The sequence below is a fragment of the Mustela lutreola genome, chromosome 4 (assembly GCF_030435805.1).
Source record: "Mustela lutreola isolate mMusLut2 chromosome 4, mMusLut2.pri, whole genome shotgun sequence".
NCBI classification, from domain to species: Eukaryota; Metazoa; Chordata; class Mammalia; order Carnivora; family Mustelidae; genus Mustela; species Mustela lutreola.
Window position 1 is genome coordinate 141,833,934 of NC_081293.1, and position 22,910 is coordinate 141,856,843.

Sequence of the window (22,910 nt, forward strand, 5' to 3'; positions counted from 1 at the left end):
GGCTCACGTCACTTCCTGTCTCTTTTCCTATCCCATAACCCCACATTGCACCACCTAGTATGGGCAGCTTAGGCAGGCCCATGGGTGCATCCAAACTCCATCCTCATTCAGCTACAAACAGCTACTCAGTGGCTATTTCCTTGAACCTCAGAGCGGACACAGGGGCAGTATGTTCTGCCTTCACAATACTGAGCCTGGGATGTGACTGCTTGGGCTCTGGAAGTGGACTTAGGGCCCCTCAGGCAGGGAATTCATGGGTCCTTGGTAGCTGGTGCTCTTTCCAAAGGTGGAGGCATGACCTCTGAGTAGGCAATTTCTTGGACAATCCTTTGAACCTCTTGCCCAAAGAAGAAGGATGGCCAAAGGGAGACTCTGAGCTATAGGGTTCCCCTTTTGCTGAACTTCAAGAGAAATTTTTAACAAAACAGGTGACTTTATGCAAGTTAAGAGCACAAATGAGAGACAATTTTCTTTCCTCAGGTAGAACAGATAGAAAAACTCAGCAGTTATTCCTAGAGAAGCAACAGTTCCTCACAAAGAACAACCATAACGTTGCATCTCAACAAGAGGAAATTACATTGTTTTCAAGTATTTCCAAGTCCACAACCATCTTTTCACCAGTTATAATAATGTTAATAATGTTCTGTAAGAACATGGTGCCCTTCATTTAAATATTAGCTTTTATTTCATACTTTCTTTCAAAATTCCTGAGAGGTCTGAAAAGCAGACATCCTGATGTTGCGATTATAATGGGTGAAAATGAGATGAATTAAATAATTCTTCTCAAGCCTGACCAAAGTTGGTGATAATATTTGTAACCAATTTACATTTCCTTCCTTTCAGAAGACCCCCTTTCTCCATCTTGATATGATGTGGGGTCTTTCTGGTACAGTGAGACCAAAGCTAAGCTCTATGAATAAACCATTTTGAAACCCAGATATTGTATTTTTGCTCTTCTTCTTCTAATATGTAAGAATCCTTGCTTTTGGACCACCTTTACTGCCATCAGTAAAGGAAAATAGCAAACAGTTATAAGCAATGAATGAGCCAATACAAAAGAATATATTACTTTCTGGAAGTACTGCTATTATTATTGCTCTAGTAGCGAACTGGAAAAAAAGCCAGAATGAAGAAAAGAGTTACAATGTTACTCTCTTGGACTAAGAAATGGTTTGATAGTCCAACTTCATGTAGAAAGACTCAAAGAAGGGATAAAATCAGAGAGATGCCACACCAAATGGTCATGAGCTACCCAATCTGACGCCAACACCAATCAGAGTGACAGACCAGCAAAAAAATGTCTTAAATGTAACGTAAAGTATGGGCCCACCTGAATCGTATGCAAAGTCTCTGGGTTCCTGTTTAATCATCAGAGGAGGAGGGAAGCTTTGGCTGGCTGCACCACCAACCATGGTGTTGTGTTCGTACACCGGGTCGTGGTACTCCTGCTTAAAGCCTTGAGGTGGGAAGGGGATGTTTGGCTCAGACATCTGCCGTTGGTACATAGGACGTCCTTCCCTTGGCATTGTCGGCAAAGGAGGAAAAGAATTACAGGGTTCAGATAGCTGGCGGCGAAACCTGGGAAATAAGAGAGCATGTTTTAAATAAAAGGGTAACGAGGAACACTCCTTAAAATATTGCTACAGTTTCAACTGCTTTGTTAATGGGCATGATACCAACTGACCCGAAGTGCAAATATTTTTTTAAAAGATTATTTATTTATTTATTTTTCTTGGGGGTAGGGAAGAACAAGAGAGGGAGAGAGAGATAATGAGCAGGGGAAGAGGCAGAGGGGGAAGCAGATCCTGCTGAGCAAAGAGCCTGATTCGGGCTCCATCCCAGGACTCCAGGATCATGACCCAAGCCAAAGGCAGATGCTTAACCAACTGAGCCACCCAGGTGCCCCGAAGGGCAAATTTTTAATAAGGACTGGATTTCTCCTTCCTAGGTCAATAACATTGTGTTTTTTTGTTTTTTTAAGATTTTATTTGTTTATTTGACAGAGATCACAAGTAGGCAGAGAAGCAGGCAGAGAGAGAGGAGGAAGCAGGCTCCCTGCTGAGCAGAGAGCCCAATGCAGGGCTCAATCCCAGAACCCTGAGATCATGACCTGAGCGGAAGGCAGAGGCTTTAACCCACTGAGCCAGGCACCCTAACACCGTATTTTTTTTATCACAATATGACTTGTGTTCCTTGATAATCTGTCCCTTGCAGCACCATTTTGGAACATCACAGTGAATTAAAGGTGTGCTTTGGGTAGGAACAGGAGAGTATTATTTTGAGGAAACAAACCCACTGACAGCTAAAATGCCCAATTATAAACAAACTGGATCATCTACCAAATTTCTATATTAAGAGGGTCTCTAGTATTTATATAACAAAAAATACATACCAGGAAAACCAGAATCTGATTCCAAAGTACATCCTCTATCTCTTAACTGCTACCAAACTAATCAACAAACATACCAAAAAATCAACCTACTTAACTGGTTTTCCTTCCCTTACCAATCAATTACTGAGGAAGCAAGAGGAATGACCCTCGTCTCAAATGGGCAGGACTCTTAAAATCTTCAACAGTGTTCTAAAGAACACTGAGAAATAAAGCAGGAAAATATCATAGAGGCTAAAATCTGAGCTGGTTTTTAAAGACCACCTCTTTGCTGTCAAACAGCAGCATGAACACATACGCTTCTGATAGCTTCAAACAAAATACCAGAATGGTAAAAATAAGTGTATTGCATGGAGCACTGGGTGTTACACACAAACAAAGAATCATGGAACACTATATCCAAAACTAATGATGTCGGGACACAACATAATAAAATTTTAAAAATTTAAAAATTTAAAAATAAAAAAATATATATTGTCAAATATACAGATGGAGAGAAGTATGTGCTGAATAGATTTGGGACAGATTGTGCTGCGGGGTCCTGAGGGAGTTCTGAGCCCTCTATAGAAGGCTGACAGTGAGTCCCTATCTTCCTTCCGTCTTGGTTATGCTGTGAAATGATTGGCTAATCACATAATCATTCAGTTCTGTGTTTCTCATCTATAATATCATTGACCCACCACAAAGATGTGGATTAATTAAAGATTTAAAAGTACTCTAAAACACCCCAAGAGTGCTTAAAAATAAACTACCTAACATTTCTATGACCAAATATAGACCTATTAACCAACCCGCCAACACTAAAAGCATTCCTGAGACTTTAATTTGGAAAGTTAACATTTAATTGTAATAATACAAAACGAAAACAAGGTAAAAGCTAAAGAATGATAAAGCAATCGCTTTAGCATTTCCACAAACACTCCTTCCTCTCCATCCCATGATTTAACTCTAAGTTTACTGGCTGTCACAGAAAAGCACTGAAATTCCACCTACACCTGCAGAAAATAAACTTGGAAATTCGGATATTGCAAAACAGGTTGACTGGAACTGCATTCACTTCCCTTCTCTTGCTTATTTCATTAGCCAAAAAAAGAAACAGAAATTATCATTAAGAACTGTCAAGGAGTAAATCAGAAAATTGTAACTTGAAGTTAAAATAAGTAACCAGCTCACTTGTTAAAGTCTTAAAAGGAAGTTAATAATACTTATACTAAAAGCTTTGTAAGGAATCAAGCCATTTGTTTCTACGAGTCGACCCCATTCTAGTTGGTACCTGCTGAGGACCACATATATATTCAACACGCAGGCTTCCTAGGAAGCTACAAGTGTCTCTTGCTGTTCTTAGGAGGCCCTGGGCGACGATAAAGGTAAAGTGACTCAAGGGGCTTTGCGAAGAGAGTTAATGCATAAGGAGAGCACGCTGATGATTCTTGGATACAGAAAAACAGTGCATAAGTGGCGGGAAACGCTGAGAGAGAGAGACAGGGCTTCTGCACAGTAGGTTCAGGAACAAGTGCCAAAGGGCTGGCCCAAGGAACAGAATGAGCCTGAGGAAAGGAAGCAGGGTGCAGCCCAGTTGGCCATAAAGCATTCCCAGAGTGAGGCGGGGTGCCCGGGCTGGAGGGGGCTATTTGGAGAAAGGATCTGTTCCCAGAGCAAATTTGCCATTTATAACCGAAGGACTGTCATTTGTTGGCTGGAACCCTCCAAGAAATCCTCCTCAGAAACATACGGCTTCAGAGATTTTCCCGGGATTGGCCAGCTGGTACTGTCCTCAAAACTCAGTGGGGGGCAGCGGGAAAAGACCCCGACCTTCCCTCTTATAGTTCCGGGCCGGCTGTTCTCAGTCTCCAATATTTGACTTCAAGTAGAGAAACTAAAATGGATTTGGCTAGAGCCTTTCACGTTAGGTCACCTAAACCCAGGCATTGTGCTTGTTCAGCAGTCACCTTCCCGAAGATGTCACTGCGCCACACGATGGGCCGACGACCACACCGTGATGCTGGCACTCGCTGCAAGGGGGCGAGCCTCATGCGCTGGGCACCCGCGGAAGTCCCCGCAAGCGGGCAACATAAAACTTGCCTTTCTTGCTTGTGCTCTTCCTCCCTTTCAGTCCGGCACAATGTGCGTCTGTTTAAGGGCCCACCCTGCAATAAGATCTCTTTCATCTGTATTTACAAAACTGTTTACACAGATGCACATACCATCACACTCTGACGAGGTCTCCAGTCCTTGGAATGAGGAGGGAAAGATCACAGGAGGCATTTCATAACCAAAGCACAAAAGGACTCAGTGATGGAAACAAAGGTAGCGAAGATGCGGCTTAGTTTCACATTGTAAAGAACGCTGTAATCTCATCCATCATACCCAAAGAGATTTCACTGAATTTGAGATTGAATCACATTAAATAACCCATAAAAAGCAGATCTGAGTCTTCCCGTATTTTCAGAAAGTTGCCAGTGACACATCTTCTGGTTTCCTCTGCTGATCCAGAGGATTCCTTTGGCTGAGTTATTTTTATAATGGTGTGTTCAGAGCCAGTTTGCACTGGCTTATTTGTTAAATTTTCAGAAATACGGTGAAACCCCTAATGTTAAACATGGGATGATTAAGAATGAAATGACATCAATTTATAACTTTCTAAATATTATATTAAAAACAAAGGCCATACATGCTTAAGACTCATCCCTTGAGGGGGGAAAAAAAAAACAAAAAAACTCATCCCTTGCAAATTATTTTACTACCTGTTACTACTAATTATGTTCTAGAGCTTACATCCGTTTTATCTATTTGATAGAAATATTAAATAAAGGTGTGCTACTACACATCTCTTTCTGACTCCACCTTCAGAGCCCTCCCAACCACCGCCCAGAGTCAGTATTTACATCATAGACGTATCAAATGCCACAGATGACGTCTTCTGGCTTTTCTCCCATAGAGCCCATTATTAAACATTTCCCCGCACACCACTGGCTCCATATACTTGCAAGGCACGAGGGAAAGGAAGGATGCCATATACCTTCCACCTGTGTTTTAAGCTGTATTATTAAAAGTGCCAAAGGAACTCCAATATTTTACTTAAATATTGTAAAGCATACTCCCTAGCTCCGCATTCTGGCTCTTGTCTTCCTTCTATGTAATAAAAATTCAGCCTCTGACTCTTAACTTTATATTCTCAGTGTCCAGGGTCATGTATCCACTGACATTAAATATTCATCACTTGGAAAGGATGGAAAAATAGTTTTAATCAAATAACTTCTATTCTGCAAAACTATGTACAGCTAAACCATTCAATCTAAGGTAAAGAACCTAATTCCATAAGCCACCTACTAAAATTAGTCTCCTAACTTTATAGAACAAGTACACACATATGCTCATAAAAATGGGATGATCTGATTTAAAGTTTAAGTGAGGCAATTTAATTCAGGCAAAGCGAAAGGGAAATGTTCAAATGTCGGTATATAGATTAAGTTTCCACTTTAGCAACCAATTTAAATGTTTATAAATGACCTTCTCCACAAATTACTTGTAAATACAGATAGGGCAAGCTCTTTCTAAAAATATTTTGCAAAGATGTACAAAATTAAAATGCTCACCTTAAATCTACCACAGGTCTTAGGAATGAGTAATAGACATTTCTTCCAAGATGCTAAAAACATTTAAAAAAAAACAAAAAAACAAAAAACACAGTATTTGCAGTTTACCTGTGGTCCATGGGGTAGCTGCTATCTTGTATGGGCTGCGAAGGAGGGAGGTGAGCTGGGAAGGCGCGGTCTGGCTTCGGAGTGTGAGTGGAGTTTGGAGATGCATGGTGTAGTGGGGACACTGGGGTGCTGGACGGTGTTGGGGGGTTGGAGGGCCTCATTCCCACTTGTGGCTTCTGATCATAGGCACTACCCGAGGAACAAAAGAGAAGAGAACATCTGTTTCTTTGGAACGATGAAACAATTTTTCTTCCAACCCAAGAAAAGCAAAAAATATTCTAAGCTCAAGTCATAAGGAAGTGAGAATTTTCAATGTATTGGATTTTTATAATCCTAAAACATGATCTTCAGAATCACCCACCACTTACAAAGAAAAGAGGATAATTAATATATAACTCTGTATCAGCATTAATTAAAAATCAGGTGTTTTAATACCTATACAAACAACTTAGCATACAGAAAATCACTGTCTATGAGAGCAGTGGAACTATGGAAATAATTATTGATGTATCCATTTTTGATATGTCTCCTTGAGCAAGTTGGATACATCTTTTCTAAATCATTAAATATTTCTGATATGATCATCGCTCCATATCACATAAGATTTTAGAACAAAACATTAACCTGAAATTCATAAGAAAGAGACCATTCCTGGCTTGCCTTTATTTGTGATATAATTTTTAAGGAGGCCATACTTTTGCCTTATTTTCATTTTTTTATATAAAATAAATGATGCCTGGCATTAACTTCCTCACATGAGATAATAAAGAGTAATGGGGCCAATTAAAATGCTTCTGATAGAGTTAAATTTTCTTGGATTATAAGAATAGGTACAAAATGAGGTTCTTAAAAAGAAAATCCTATTGTCATTGTCTAATTTCTAAACACAATTACCAAGGAATAAAATGAGTAAGTTTGTTTTTATATACACTATGGATTTAAGTTGATTTCCTTTGCTGCATTTTCTCCTGGGGATATGAGTTAACTAATTTTTACAATCTAAAAAATGTTTTCCTGGGAATAAATTTTACTTAAATTTCCGAATAAGAAAGGTATTCCTAGGTTAAAATAACACATTTTCTTTTAAAATAAAAAGCAATTATCAATACATAGTTTTTCCTTTTTAAAAATTAACATTCTTTTTGGATTAACTTATAAAATAATTAATTCAGCTGCTACATCTATACCACAGAATCACATCCAAGCACAAAAATACTTCACAGAACTGTGGGAGTGCGTGCTGGGTTAAGTCAACCATTGGCTTCAAAGTAAAGTCAAGAGTACTCATATGATGTTTGGTTCTACCTATTTCCTCTACCAATATTTCTGAATGAGAAAACACTTCTACAAAATAATCTGCCTGTCTTATTCCCATGTAAAAAGAAAAAAATGACATTGTCTTCTGTCCTAGGACACTACTTTTTTTTTTCCCTCCATGAAATACTGTATTGAGTTACATTGTTCATATAGAAATGGAAGTATCAGGATTTAATCCATATACCACTGTAAAAATTACTGGTCCCCAAAAGGATCTTAAACTATTCAGGTGATTCATCTACTATTAATTTATGAATGCCAGATAAGTCATACAAAGCAGGAGCAATTTCACAGTCACACTTCTGATCCATGCTAGATGCAATGACAAGCCCTTATCTATCTGTTCATTAACTTGAAATTTTTCAGTATGTTAAATAATTAGTCCGTGAATACACAGTACTTAGAGAGAAAAATGCAAAAATTAAAAACACAACAAATAAAACTTAGATTGATCAATATGATTTTAACTGAACTCAGTATGCTTTAATGGCTTCTACAAGAGATCTTTTTAAATAAAAGCTTTGTAGTTTCAAGTGAGCTGGCTCATTCTATCAGGCTGTGGTGATCCTCCTAGAAAAGTAGACATAGAAGACAAGTCTGCAACAACAAATAGCAATAGAATATATCCCAACGCTGGTCAGCTGCCATGGGATTGCACAAATCTAAATCTCTTGAATCTTGTACATCTTGGATATAACACTACATGCTGTAAATATATGAGAAAATAGAACACTCCTTTGGATCATAATGTATTACGAACTTCAATCTACAGAACTTCTAAAACTGCAAATATTTGTAATCATGTTCCTAAGTTTCCAAACGAGCTCCTTTTAAGAACTAATTTTTTACTGTAATTGAGAATAATGATACCCAATATACAGAGCCAACTTCTCCTCCTGCAATTAGAGGGCCAGTATGAAAAGTAACAGAACGCAATTTACTGCGAAGGGTTTTTAATGAACATATATGTTATCAAATCTTCTAACAAATGAACAAAGTAATTTTATTGCTCCACCCTTTATTATCATCAAAAGGAACAACTGGCTTTTTAATAGATAATGGCTTGTACTAAGCCTTATAAAATTCTAACTTGATTGCAATTCTCCATGAACACAACTTATAGATCATCTGCAAAGCCTGTCAGATAACTAATGTACTGCTCAGACCTGCCAAATGTTTCATTTTTTTCCTACAGATTCTGTCTAAAGTGCGTAATGCATTTATTCTAACAAGAACTTTCAATAGCTGTTCATGCCAAGTAAGACCCTCTTTTCAAACCCAGGGTGCATCACTATAGTAGAAGAGCAACTAACAATTTGGAAGAAAATTATTGCTTTCAAATGATCCTAAAAGTGTCTGATCGGATGGTGTGCGGTTCTTCAGAGTTTGGGAAACACATTAGCTAATTAGCTTGTTAGGTCCTGAAGGTGTAACTCATATGAAATAGAACATGGGAATTGATATTATTCTGGATTTTCTGTATTAGTAAGAAGCACCGCCCTCTCTGTACACCTGATGGATTTACCTGACATTATACAGGCACTTCTCTCCATAGCTGAATTTAAAGGGCTGCTCCTGACTGCAGGCAGAGCCGAGTTCTGAACATGGACTGTGGGGTTCCTTCTTGATTTTCAGTGGTAGGCCATGAAAAGCCACTAGAAAACAAGACAAAAATATCCACACAAATGAAACGTTGTTAGGAATTAAGTAGCCTGTTCGAATTCTCTTAGTTAAAATGTCACCACCGTTTCATAGTGAAAAAGAAAAATCACATTTAATGAATTTCACAGAAGAAAAGACTCTAGAGAATCCCTTTATATATATTCTCTTTCTGCTTTCGCTGCTTAACAAAAACGTGTGCTTGAATGCTCATTACTTAAAGGGAGTCACTTATAATTTGTTTAACTAATATTAACAATACTAGAACCTCAGTTTTCAGAAAGTTTAAAAAACATTTCAAAAAAATTTCCAGTGATAAAGAAGAAAAGGCTCAACTGATTACCCACGAATTAAGTGAGGACTGGAACATAATTTTCAGCATTACTGAAAGGAAAATATCTCAAGCCCATGAATAATAATTGTTTTACGGAATAACAACTGCACTGTAAGAAAGAAAATCCAAATGCAGGTCCAGTGGTAACTGATGATAATTTGGACAAAAACTCAACATCTTTGAGGCCAATGTTCATTTATAAAATAAAGGTAAATGTACTTGCCTATCTACTTACCAGAATTATAATATACAATGTGAGAAGTATGTGAAAATTACTTGTCAAATGTAATCCACCATAAAACAATTTTTCTATGTCAAATGATGTTTTATCCTTTTTCATGTGACTTAATGGTTATACTTATATTATTAATGCTTACTGTAAATAAACACTGTGTAAAATACGAAGGCTAGAGGAAATATGCATGTTTGGGAATAAACAGCTTTAAAGCCAATAAAAAATAACACTATGTATGTTTTTATTCTTTTTCCTATTAGAGATTCTATTAGAAGTTTTAGTATAAATGGAAAATTAGTAAAAAAGATAAAGTACACATGAAAATGGATTTTATTTTCATGTACAATATGCAGAATAATGATTAATCAAGGAATAAACACTAGGAGAACACACATTGTGGAAATTTATTCTAACTCCTATAAGAACGAATTAAAACACAAAAATTCTTTCTGTTTTCTATAAAGGAAGATATGACAAGAGAAACTTCATAATTTATGGTGCCACTCAATCTTGATTGTGACATGACAGCATTATAAACCTTACTAGTTTGAACATGATATATAATTTAACATAATAATTTGATATCAAGAGTTATAAGCTATGGGCAAATATATGCTATTTGTTTGGATATGTACATAATTTAGACAGAAATGTTCTATGGTACTCAAGAGCCATCTGAAACATTGTAGAATACACATTTACCAAAGAAATAAATGAATTTCACCTAAATTAGTTGTCTAAGAAAAACTTCACAAATAGTAGTAAAATAATTCCACTGGGTGGTCTATTTCAAAGTATTTTTTTGTATACTTGAGTTTGACATGCCTAAAGTAGAGAGTAGAAGACAAGAAACAAAGGAGAAATTACATGTGTTTTCATATGTCAAGGGTACTCACTTCATTAACTTTACACCAGGTCAGAAAGTTATAATTTATTAACCACTCAGACAGAAGAGATTTAAAAACATGAGGACTTGTTAGGATTCTAGTTTGAAAAAACAACAACTATAAAAAGACAACTTGGTGACAAGACTACTAAATATGGACTAGATACTAGATATTGAAGAAATTACTGTTCATTTTGTTGGATGTGATAATGGAATGGCAATTATACACAAAAAAGATTTAAAGTTAAAGATTCATAAAGTATTTACGGAAATACTAAGATACCCGGGATTTTCTTTAGAATTTTTCTTTAGAAACAGTAATGTATGAGAGAGAAATCAAATTAGAAAAATATTGATAAGTGTTAAATGCTGACTGATGGGTAGGTCAGAGTTCATTCTCTTTCCTTTTGACTAAGTCCCAAATCTGCACAATAAAACTTTTTAAAATGTGAAAAAAAATCCACAAAAGATTAAAAGTACCATAAGAAAATTCTGTGTATGAATGTGTGTGCTACTTCTTAGAATGATAGACATGTGTGATGAAATCAGTGACCACACATGTGTTGCTTTCTTAACCAATAGTTTTCAACTACTTACTACTACTTTGAACATATACAGTAAAATGTGAATGCCCAAGTTTAGCACTTTGGATTACATAGTGGGTAATACACTTTCCTAAGAAAAAGCAGTAGCGGGGCGCCTGGGTGGCTCAGTGGTTTAAAGCCTCTGCCTTCGGCTCAGGTCATGATCCCAGAGTACTGGGATGGAGCCCCGTATCGGGCTCTCTGCTATGTGGCGAGTCTGCTTCCTCCTCTCTCTCTCTCTGCCTGCCTCTCCGCCTCCTTGTGATCTCTGTCAAATAAATAAATAAAATATTAAAAAAAAAAAAAAAAAAGAAAGAAAGAAAGAAAGAAAGAAAGAAAGAGCGAGCAGTAGCAACATACCGGGAATTCCATTTGTCATTCAGGGTAGCACCAAATCATTATACCTGAGAAATCGGATCTAACACACATGAATAAAAATAAATGAGACCTGAGGAATGAATAAATTTGTAGTATGATAAAAAGTTTATCACCTTTATCAAAATACCAGATTTATCAGAGACTACTATATCCAATAGCAGTATATTTTAAAAGTCTCTGGGACCATGAGGGAGAATAGGGTTAATGAACAGGACTCTAAAAGCACTAACCATAAGAGAGAATAACCTACAAAGTATGCTTCATTAAAATTCAGAACTCCTCTTCATCAAAAACACTATTAAAGGACTGCAACATAAGCCTCAGACTCCAAAATGTTTTGTATAGAAAAATCTGACAAAAAGCTCACATTCAGCATAATGAGCATCATTACAAATTAATAAGACAAAAAAAATCCAATTAAAATGGGCAAAAGCCCTGAACAGACAGTTCTTAACAGAAGACGTACAAATGGTAAAACAAACAAATGAACAAAAAACGCCTATCTAAAAAGGTACTTTACTTCTCAGGAAAATGCAAATAAAATCACATAATTGTCACACACACACACACACACACACACACACACACTCACACAGACACTAGAATGGCTTAGCTGCAAAAGGCTGACATTACCAAGCTTTGAGGAAGACCTAGAGTCAACAGGAACTTTTACATATGCTGCTGAGAATATAAATTGATTATCAACACCTTGGCAAACTTTTTGGCAAGATCCACTACGGCAGCAACATAAATGGATTCCATGATCCAGTAATTTCACTCTTAGGGATATGTCCAAGAGAAGGGACTGCATATGTTCACCAAAAGACATGTCTAAGAATGTTCATAGCAGCTTTCTTCAAAATAGTAAAAACTGGAAAAAGTCAAATGTTCATTAGCAGGAAAATGGGTAAATAACTCACGGCATTTTCACACAAAGAAATACTATGCAGGAATAACAAAGAACAAATCACTGACACACAAAGAAACATACAGATGTGAAGTTGAGTAAAAGAAGTCAAGCACAAAAGAGTATGTAGCATTTGAATTTCAAGAATAGACCAAACTGAGTGACAGTGAATGGGAGTTTTAATTACTGAGAAAGGGCACCAGCAATCTGCTACAGTACTGGGAATAGTTTATACCTTGTTTAAGTGGTACTACTATGTATACATATGTAACATTCACCAAATTGTGCAGTTACAATTTTACATTATAAAGAATGCATATCTCAACTAAAAGGTTAAAAATAGGAAGGGCACCAAGCAATGCTACACACCTTAGAATATTTTAATACAACTGGCTTCCTGTTCCAGCAGGGACATCTGAGAATGGGTCCTTGGAAGTGTGTTTCAGTTTTGATTTCACAGGATAAATGATTCCAGATGAGTCAGGGGAGGAATGACAAGTCTAGAGTGCCATCACGAATGGTTGCTAGCCAAACGATAGCCTCCTATCACAATGTCTACTGACACCAACTTAGAAGAAAGGGCACGACCTATCATAGTGGGGACACTGTCTGGAGCGCTCCTGCTCTCAGAGTGGCTCCATGAGTTCCCTAACTTGACTTCAGATGAACGGATGTAAGGATTCCCACAATGCTATCGGAGGCCAAGTTGAACTCTAAACTTTAGCAAGCTCAAATCTGACCCATCCTCAAATTTAACCAAGTACTCTGGGGGAAAAAACAGGGATTTCCAGACCCCAGACATTAGAGTTTGACTTATGCCCCCTCCAAAATTCATGGTGAAGTCCTAACCCTGGCACATCTTAGTATGTAACCTTCTTGAGAAGATTAGTTAAGATGAGGTCAGTTCGGGTGGAATCTAATCCAGTATGACTCATGTCCTTATAAAAAGGCATTAGGATAGAGCGACCCTTACACAGACCACCACCACATGAAAGTGAAGGCGGAGATGACGCGATGCTTCTAAGAGCCAAGGAATGCCAAAGACTGCCAGCAAACCACCAGAAGCCCAGAGAGATCCGTGGAAGGGCTTCTCTCTCAGAGCACTCCAAACTACCAATACCCTCATCTACACCTCAAGCCTCTAGAACTGTGAGATAGCAAATGTCTGTTTTTTAAGCCACTCAGCTTGTTATGGCAGCCCTAAGCAAACTTACACACCACTTGCAGAAATGACAAGTCACTAAGGTTGGGATATAGATCAGGATTCTGCCTTTACAAAAATTTCTAGGTGATTCTCATAACTGGGCTCATTTCAAAATCCACTGAGATGATTACCCATACCTCGATTCCTTGTGTGCTGAACCTAAATAGACCCAATACTTGCAAAGACTTAAAAATATATATATTAAAAAGATCTAACAATGCCTTTCTATTCAGTACATGCCCACACTTGAGGATTTTCCTAGGTTCTCCAAATCCAGAAGTTTCAGGCTCCCCTACTAACATAACTCCACAACATTAATGTGTCTCTAACACATACAACGTGTGTGGGCCTCTTAATCATCACGGGTGCTTGGAACTGTGATTTTTTTTTTTCCTAATTGTAAGACAAATAAGTAATCCAGTGAATTTGAGTTGGCTTGAAATTTTTAATTGCTGTGGGGGGAAAAAGGAAGCCAACCTGAAGATCTCCAACATTTTGCACAAGAACCACATGCAACTTTATTTCCCCCCTTTTCATTCTCCTGCTTCCTAGAGATTCTCTATCCCAAAACGGACTTCTCTTATTTATTCTGAAATAAGGGTAGTGCAGAGACTCCCACCAGAGCGGGCTGAGCCGGGAACAGGCTGGGTATTTCTTCACTGCGCTGGGAGGCTGAGCGTCTGCTAACAGGCAGTTTTCCAGCTCACTGGCACAGGCACAAGTGAAAGCAGCACATTCATTTTGTGCAATTTGCTTTACCTTCCCACATGGAGTTGGTGCATGTAAAAGGCTGTTAAGTACTAAATTATTCCTTATCAAATCACCATCATCTGGAGTCATGATCAACACTAATTAAATTACTTTCACTGAACACGGCTCCAGCCTGCTGCCGAGGCTGCTAGGTACATTTCATTTCGCTTACTGTACGGTCCTTGCTGCGTCTGAAACAGAGAACGACGTGCGTCTGCGTTGTTGGTAGTTTTAATTAAAGTGAACCTTTACTTCTACCAGTTTGTCCAATCCAGTGAGTTAACTCCTTCATTGCATTTACAGAGAAGTGACAGTGCAAATAATATTCCTTTATATCTTTATCACTGACTTCAGGCAGTTCAGAAAATGTATCTACGAAATCTACAGTCTTCCGCAGGCATTCCTCAGATGTGTTTCCATGCAAATTTCTATGACCCCCAGCTCCTCTGGACAACCCGATCTTTAAGAGGAGAAGCAGAAAGAATACGCAAGAGCCGCATCTTGCATTTTTTCTTTGATGGAGGCTTGACCTTTAAAACCACATCTTAAGGCTGACTAATGATGACTGAGTTCTCCTAATGGTTAAATTTAAGAGCTCCAAAATGCCAGGACTTTTAAAAGTGCACTTCCAAAATAAACTTAACCACTTCTTAATTTAAAAGTTTACTTGGGGTTATGGTATTCATCATAAGGTATCAGTTAAATTAATAATTGTTTTCATTTTAGAATCATGAACTTCGAGGCATCGTTTTGCTTTCCTTTATTTATTTTTTTTCTCCCTTTCTCCCTGTCTACATTCTAGAACAGAGGCAAAATCTGGTCCTCATTTTACTGGAGCACAGAAATGCCCTCCACCTTTCCAGAGTACAACAATACTGATATATAACCATGTCTTTGGTTCAAAGTACATTTGAACACCTTAAAATATGGATGAAGGTAATGAATTTAAAAATTTACTCATATGAGAATAATTTCCTAAACAATCATGATATTGGAACATTTTTATATCATAAACTAAAAACAGATCATGTTTGTTTTAATGGACTGGTTCATGTTAGTCCAGAAAATAAACAATTTAATCTATACATTGCATTTCTATTTCTATTTCTAGAGTGAAGATGATGTTGCCTTTTGATACATTTAAGAAAGATAAGACGCTTAACTATAGGTGGTGACTTACTGAACTGTGGTTGAATTTAGAATCACAGTAGAAAATACTAGCCATGACGTTTTTTAAAAAACCCTCAAATTTACAGTTTTCAAGGACTCTTCACCTACTGTATTTGATTCTCATCAGTCAAGACAAGAAGGACCGTTATTATACCTCCCACTTCTGAGAAATTTTTTTTCAAGAGGCATATAAAAGCTAAGCTTAATATCTATTCCAAGACCTAGGACTAACTCAAAACAGGTTAAGAATAAAGAGCCGTAGACTTCTGGTGACAGCTCTTGAACTCTTGAGCACATCACTCAAACTTATTTTGAATAAACACAATTACTGTTTCCTTCACGTAGAAGCACCATTATAACCTCCTATCAGATGTTTATCCATTCATTCTTTCACTAATTAATTCATTTACTACAGCCCAGATACTATCCCAGGTGGTGAGAGAGGGACAGAATGTAAAGCTATAGAGTAAGGATGAACAGTAAAGACACAGTTTAACCTTCAAGAACTCAAAGAAGCCGAATCAGAGCTTTATTTCATTTTTTAAAGTGTTTTCTCTCATAAAGATATTAGACAGTATTAGGCAGTCTCCTTTAAGTTTGATTCATTCATGAGTGTAGAAGATGCATGTTTCTATATATATGACCTTAATAATATATCTGTGCCACCTGTATCCAAAACACTTCTCAGAGCATTTCATGCCTACTCCTAGGCATGCTGCTTTCTTTCAATTTATTACTGTGACCGAAACCATTTAAAAGTTCACACCATTCATATTCCACTAAGGAAAAATGCTGCCATCCAGAATCTAAAGCTTCCCCATCGAGTCTGATAACCAAAATGTCACAAATGATGGGTCCTCTTCCATAGGTGGACAGTGAATATAATTACAGTAATAAGTTTTCTTGACTCTGACCTTTCACTCTGCTTTTCCTCGCAATCCTTATCATGAGAGTGAAATAGAGGACCGATTTCTGCGAGTACAAAACAATTACTCTGGGAGAGAAACCCATCATTTTTAAATACTTCTTTACTAAAAAGAACTACCTCTTTGAATCAGATCTGTAGCTTTTTAAAAACCATTTTCAAATCTGTAGTTCTTTAACAAAAACAACCTAGGAATAGGGCACCTTTATGAGAGTCTCCGGATTTTGGTGTTGAGATTTCTGATCTGCTCAAAAAGTCTGCTTTAGAATAGTTAACTTTATGATGTTCCAGAACAGGGGCTGGCAAATAACAGCATGTGGGTCCAATCTGGCTTCCCACAGGTCATGGTAAATGAGGTTTTATTGGAATACTGTCCCACCCTTTGACTAAGGTGGCGTCTAGGGCTACTTGGACTTATAATGGAGACAGAGACTCCACGACCTGTGAAGCCTAAAAGGTTTATTGTCTCAGGGCACATGCGTAGCTCAGTCGATTAGGCATCTGACTCTTGATTTTGGCTCAGGTCAGGATCCCAAGGTCCTGGGATAGAGCTCTGTTTCAGGCTCCTCGCTCAGTGGGGAGTCTGCTTCAGGATTCTCCTTCTTCCTCTGCCTCTCTACCGCTTGCATGGGCGCACACGAACACACATACACACACATTCTCTCTCTCTTTCTCTCTCTAAGAAATAAATGCACCTTCTAAAAAAAATTTACTGTATGGCCCTTCATAGAAAAAAAAAAAGTTTGCTGACACCTGTTCTCGATCATGCGAGATTATGGTCTATAATGAAAAAGGAGAGGAAAACATCAAAGTGAGTGGGTAGAACAGTGATACTTGCTACTGATAAGGTTTAGGTAAATTGGTTAACAAAGGTCAATGGAGTTTGCTTTACTAATAACCCTTTGTTTATACTGACTCTCAAAACCAAGTGTGCAGCCTAAGGTAGCCAATTTACAGGGGTCTACATGAACAAGATGATGAAAATGATGTGATTCTGAGCCTCCAACACAACACAAATTGATGTTCTTTGAAGGATTTTAAGGCATTTACATAGACCTGGTTATGTATAACATATAATTTTTTACACTCGTCTACAAAATATAACTAAGAAAGTCCAAACAAATCATTTTATAGACACGAAAATGCTTAAAACAACAACAACAACAAAAAAAAACCCACTTTCACTTGGCCATAGCAGCAAATAAAAACAAACACAATAACAACACTGTAAAAGTGGAAAAACATAAACAGTATACATAAATTAGATTATTTAAGGCCAGATACCAGCATGGCATGAAAAATGCATGCAGGAGTTTACACAAATATATGTAGTTGGGAATACACTCACTAGATGAAAAGCAGTCACTTTAAGTTAATGTCATTTTAATTTCAGGTGATAAATGGATGGCAATGACCTCAATTAGTACTCAGTTAAATTCCAGAAGCAAAGGGGAAGGCCTGTATACAAATAAAGATAATAGTGTCACATGTTCTGTAAATCCATCTTCCAAGACACACAGAAAAACAGAAGGCACTTCTGCTGCCTCAGAGCCTCTCAAAGAATCTTTTCCAGTACATTTACCTCTTCCAGTGGCTCCCTGCCCCCACTGTGCACACAGACCACTCTCACATACACGCACCAACATCCATTACTAAAGGGCCTAATCTCAGATATCAGCAGAGTGCCTTTATGGGGCCATTAAACCATTTCTCTTGTTTACAGTGCCTGAAGAAAGATGTGAATTATGTCCGTGACAAAACAAGCGATAACATTTCTAAACTGCTATCAAAATGCAAACTGAAACACATTTAAGGATAGAGACCCTGATTCGAATTTTCACGATTTTCCATTATTTGCAGCTTCTGGAAATACATTAACTATAATATTTCCAAGACAGGAATTTAGACCATCACGCAGCAAGGTGATATTTATTTTTTCTTAAATAATATTCCTTAAGTGGGGTAGTTATTTAAAAAAAAGAAAGAAAGAAAGAAAAAGAAAAAAGAGGGGCACCTGGGTGGCTCAGTGAGTTAAAGCCTCTGCCTTCGGCTCAGGTCATGATCCCAGGGTCCTGGGATCGAGCCCCACATCTGGGTCTCTGCTCGGCGGGGAGCCTGTTTCCTCCTCTCTCTCTCTGCCTACCTCTCTGCCTACTTGTGATCTCTTTCTGTCAAATAAATAAATAAAATCTTTTAAAAATTTTTCTCAAAAAAAAAAAAAAGATGATATAACGGTTTCAAAGGAATATTACCAGTTGGCCGAGATCCCAAACCTAGTTTGCCCTTTGACGTTATTCTGGCAATATATAAGATGTGGCTTAGTAGTAATCACAAAATAAGGCAAAATAAGGGAAACTCTTACCCTTGTTACGAATCTAAGAGTTTCTGAATTATAGACATTAGGTATGATCCAGTTTTAGGGACTGAACTAGGGTTTATACTCAGAAATTATGGTACAAAAGAAATCACAAGTAGAACTCAGTTGGGCAAAATGATTACAGAGGAGCTACATTTATTAGAAGGCAGACAGTTATGACTATGTCCTACCTTGCTCCTGCAAGTAAATACGTAGCACCCGCAAGGAAACTTCTGAGCAGGTTGAAAACCAGGACTGAGCTTGGAGAAAGCATGCATTTCTCAGAAGGTACCAAACTATGTTTCCTTCTATTTTTTAATTTAAAGATTTTATTTACTTATTTGAGATGGGGAGACAGAGAGAGAGCAAGAGCCAGGGGACAGAGGGGAAAGGGAGAAGTAGGCTCCCTACTGAGAAGGGAGCCCCATGTGGGGCTTGATCCCAGGACCCTGGGATCATGACCTGAGCTTCATGACCTGATGCTTAACCAACTGAGCCACCCAGCCGCCCCCAGACTATTTTTTTTTTTCCCAGTACCAAACTCCTATCAGTCTCAGCAACTATACACTCTACTGCAGACACTCCTGAACGGATCCGCCAGGGGTACTTCTGAATAGAAGAGATGGACTTCGACAAAGTCCGAGAGATGATGCTGCACCCCACAGCCCCATCCAGAATCAGGAGTCCACAGCCTTGAAAACTGGTGCTGAAGGCAGATACCAGGAATCCTCATAATCTACAAGGCAAAGTCTTCTGATGATGTTACAGCCTCACAAGACAGTCATTTCTTAAAAGTACACTTAATAATTCAACTTTCTTTATATTAGCAAGTGCCATTATGTCATCTGAATAGGTAGAATAGAATGGACAATTGTTCCCAGTTTGGGCTGTGCTGCTTCTCTTCAAAAAACAGCACTGATACGGAGATGTAGGGCCAACTCCTACTCATCTGAAAGTCATTTATCTACCAGTCCTGATGATCCAAACCAGTGGTTGCCCAAGTTTCCATTTGGCTCATGGAATGGTTTCAAGTAATTTCTTGTTGTGATCTTATAAAATCACCTTCAAAATCTTTCTGATTTAAAAATCCAAACTTCTAGCTTCTCTAGGAAAAAAACACAATATCCAGCAACACTAAGTCCACTTTCCAGCCTGAAAAGGAGGGCAGGACTTAGCTGAGCCCACGATCAGCTGCCCCTTTAGCCAGGATCTGCCTTTTCCTATTTGCTGCAGGACCCACCATACCCACCACTCTGCACCCCATTATCTCTTGCACAAAATTCACTTCACTCTCCCTTATATCCTTGGCATGCCAGGCCCCTACTTTTTAGAGAACACATAGGTAAGAAACCATTAATGTATGCGCTTACCTACACACACACACACACACACACACACACATCACCTCTAAACAACAAAAATATCATAAAACTCACATTACTCTGTGTCTTAAATACTCAAGTACTCATTCTCCAGCAATAAGGCATAGTGGCAGAGCTAAGAGACACTTAGACCTGCCAGGTTTCAAATTTTCCACAGCTGCTTACCAGCTAGAAGAGGCAAGCCAGTTAACTTCATTTATTTAAAAAACAAAACAAAACAAAAAAAAGAGATACTAACAGTACCAGCCTCATGGAGTTGCTGATATGATTAAATGAGACACTGTAAAGTAAAACAGGAAGTACTCAATACTGTAAGCTATCAGTGCTGTCATCACTCAAACCCATAACATGGAGAAGAGAGCACACAGATCATTCAGAAACAAAAGAACAGAGAGGCTAAGGGTGTGAAGCCTGACGCTTGGCTTTGTTCCGGACATGCTGAACGACTTCTGGTAAACTGAGTAATTGCTTATGTGATTCAGTCTCCCTATGTAATATGAGACCTCCCTCTTGGGGTCTGTGTCAGAATTACGCGGAGTAACACATATGAGAACTTAGAACGGTATGTGGAACATGGCAAATACTCAGTAAACATTAGTTACTACCACTATTGGTTCAACCACTTCTTTTCACAGAGAATAAAGCAAGACTCAAGGAAATAGAGTGATGTTGCCGGAACACGACTTCCAGCCGTCGTACTATTATTTCCCAACTTCTTCCATGTCATCCTGTTTTTTGTGCCCATCAACTACACACCAAGAGCAAAGTAATTATATACGGAGAAGATCTGTGAGGAAGAGGTTGTCCAAGAGAAGGAAAAAGCAAACAGGGCGGGCCTGGTGGGACGAGCACTGGATTAGGAACCAAACACAGTTGACCCTTGAACAACATGGGTTTGAACTGTGCAGGTTCACTTATATGTGGATTTTTTGACCAATACAGAAGTATAAATGTGTTTTCACTTATAATTTTCTTAATAATATTTCCTTCTCTCTAACTTTAAGAAAATTGTGTATAGTACCTAAAACACAGAAAGTATATGCTGGAACGCCTGGGTGCCTCAGTCAGTTAAATGTCTGCCTTTGGCTCAGGTCATGATCCTGGGGTCCTGAAATCAATTACTCCATCTACAGCATCCGACTCCTTGCTCAGCAGGGAGCTTGCTTTTCCCTCTGTCCCTCCCTGCCCCCTCTGACAAATAAATAAACCTTTATTAAAAAAAAAAAAAAAGAAAATATGTGTTAATCGACAAATAGCATAAGGTTTCCAATCAAAGGAGACTATTAGTTGTTAAGTTAGGGGGGGAGGGAATCAAAGTTATACAGGAATTTTCCACTGTGAGCAGGCTCAGCACTCCTAACTCCTATGTTGTTCAAGAGTCAACTGTAATATCCACTAGTTCCTACCTCATCTGTAATTAGCTGTGTGCTCACAGATAAACTTCCAAGGCTTCCATTCCTACCTATAATATGAAGCCATTAGATGAAGCAATCTTTCCTTGCAGCTTTAAAATTTAATGTCTGGGTGTAAGTCCCTGCTTACTAATGTCAGAGAGAAGAGGAAAATGTAAAGATTTGATAGGAGAATTCAAAGGGCATAACATTCTGAGTCCACACAGAACTCTATACACTTCATTAAGAACTGAGGGCATTACTGCATTTTAGCAAATCGTGGTCACTGAAATTTAGACTCATGAGCCTTAATCACCTTGAAAAGGCAAAATCAGGTGTGATCCACTATATTCAAGAAGGGAGGGTACATAATGCACATTAGAAAGTTGTACATACGATATGCCAGCATTCTAAAAACGCTCGATGCTTTAAAAGTTGTTTCGTGGACCACCGACTTTCTAGCAGCTGCAAGTGATGTTATTATATTAATAAAACAAAAAGCAGAATCAAAAGACAAAGTTCTATTCCTAATTTCAAAAGCATCGTAGGCACCACTAATTGAAAAATAGAGTACAGAGTATACTGATTCACTCGTCTAAATTTTAAAGCCTCATCCTATTCTAACAATACTGCAGCAGTAGCTGCTTGCCTAAATGAGCCTCCTCTTCACAGTCTAATTGCCAGAAGAAAGTGCCCCGGGAGGAAACTGGTCCTTCCATCTGGAAAAGGATAAGAACAGGGAAAGGGAGGCCTAATGTATGAACAATCCAAATCTAATCAGTCTGCATTTTGCACTGGCTTCAAATCAGATCTTCCTACCCCTACTGGTCCAGTAGATGGAAAGCAGCACGACACTATTTTTTTGGAAACCGATTCTGTACAGTGAGCCCAAACATACAGCACTTCATATCCAACTGGCAGGACTGAACCCTGAACAAGCTGCAGCTATCTGAGAAACAGATCAAATAAAATGAAATCAAGTTCTGAAGCAAGATGCCCCCCCCAAAATCCATGCCTCTCGAAAACTGCTCTACTTAATAAACGACCTAGTTATGACCTTGATGAACATGCAACACCTCTTGTGCAGAAACGGTTTACTTCGCTTTAATATGGATGCTCTTGAAGCCCTACAAAGTTACAAAAATACATATTACTTCCCTGCCTGGTCATTCTGTAATTCCTTTCTAATAATAGAGAATATTATTTGGAAAAGACTGGACAGCACTTACTCTTCCTAGCTGAGGAGAGGCTGGAAGAGCCCATTACTACTGGTGTTTCTCGGTCTAGCATGAAGAGGTTCTGAGGTGGTTCTGACCGACGGGCCCTGCACAAAACCCAG

The 22,910-nt window shown here is 38.3% G+C and overlaps 1 protein-coding gene across 8 annotated transcripts in view; it reads right to left on the reverse strand.

Moving 5' to 3' along the window:
• ETV1 (ETS variant transcription factor 1) overlaps positions 1 to 22,910 on the reverse strand; it is a 243,576-nt gene that overhangs the window by 35,908 nt on the left and 184,758 nt on the right. For all 8 annotated transcript variants that reach the window (XM_059171254.1, XM_059171257.1, XM_059171256.1 and 5 more), the window contains 3 exons: positions 8,936 to 9,065; positions 6,094 to 6,282; positions 1,331 to 1,578 (listed from right to left, as the gene is read on the reverse strand). In XM_059171254.1, coding sequence (XP_059027237.1) covers positions 1,331 to 1,578; positions 6,094 to 6,282; positions 8,936 to 9,065 — 567 coding nt within the window. The remainder of the gene's footprint in view (positions 1 to 1,330; positions 1,579 to 6,093; positions 6,283 to 8,935; positions 9,066 to 22,910) is intronic.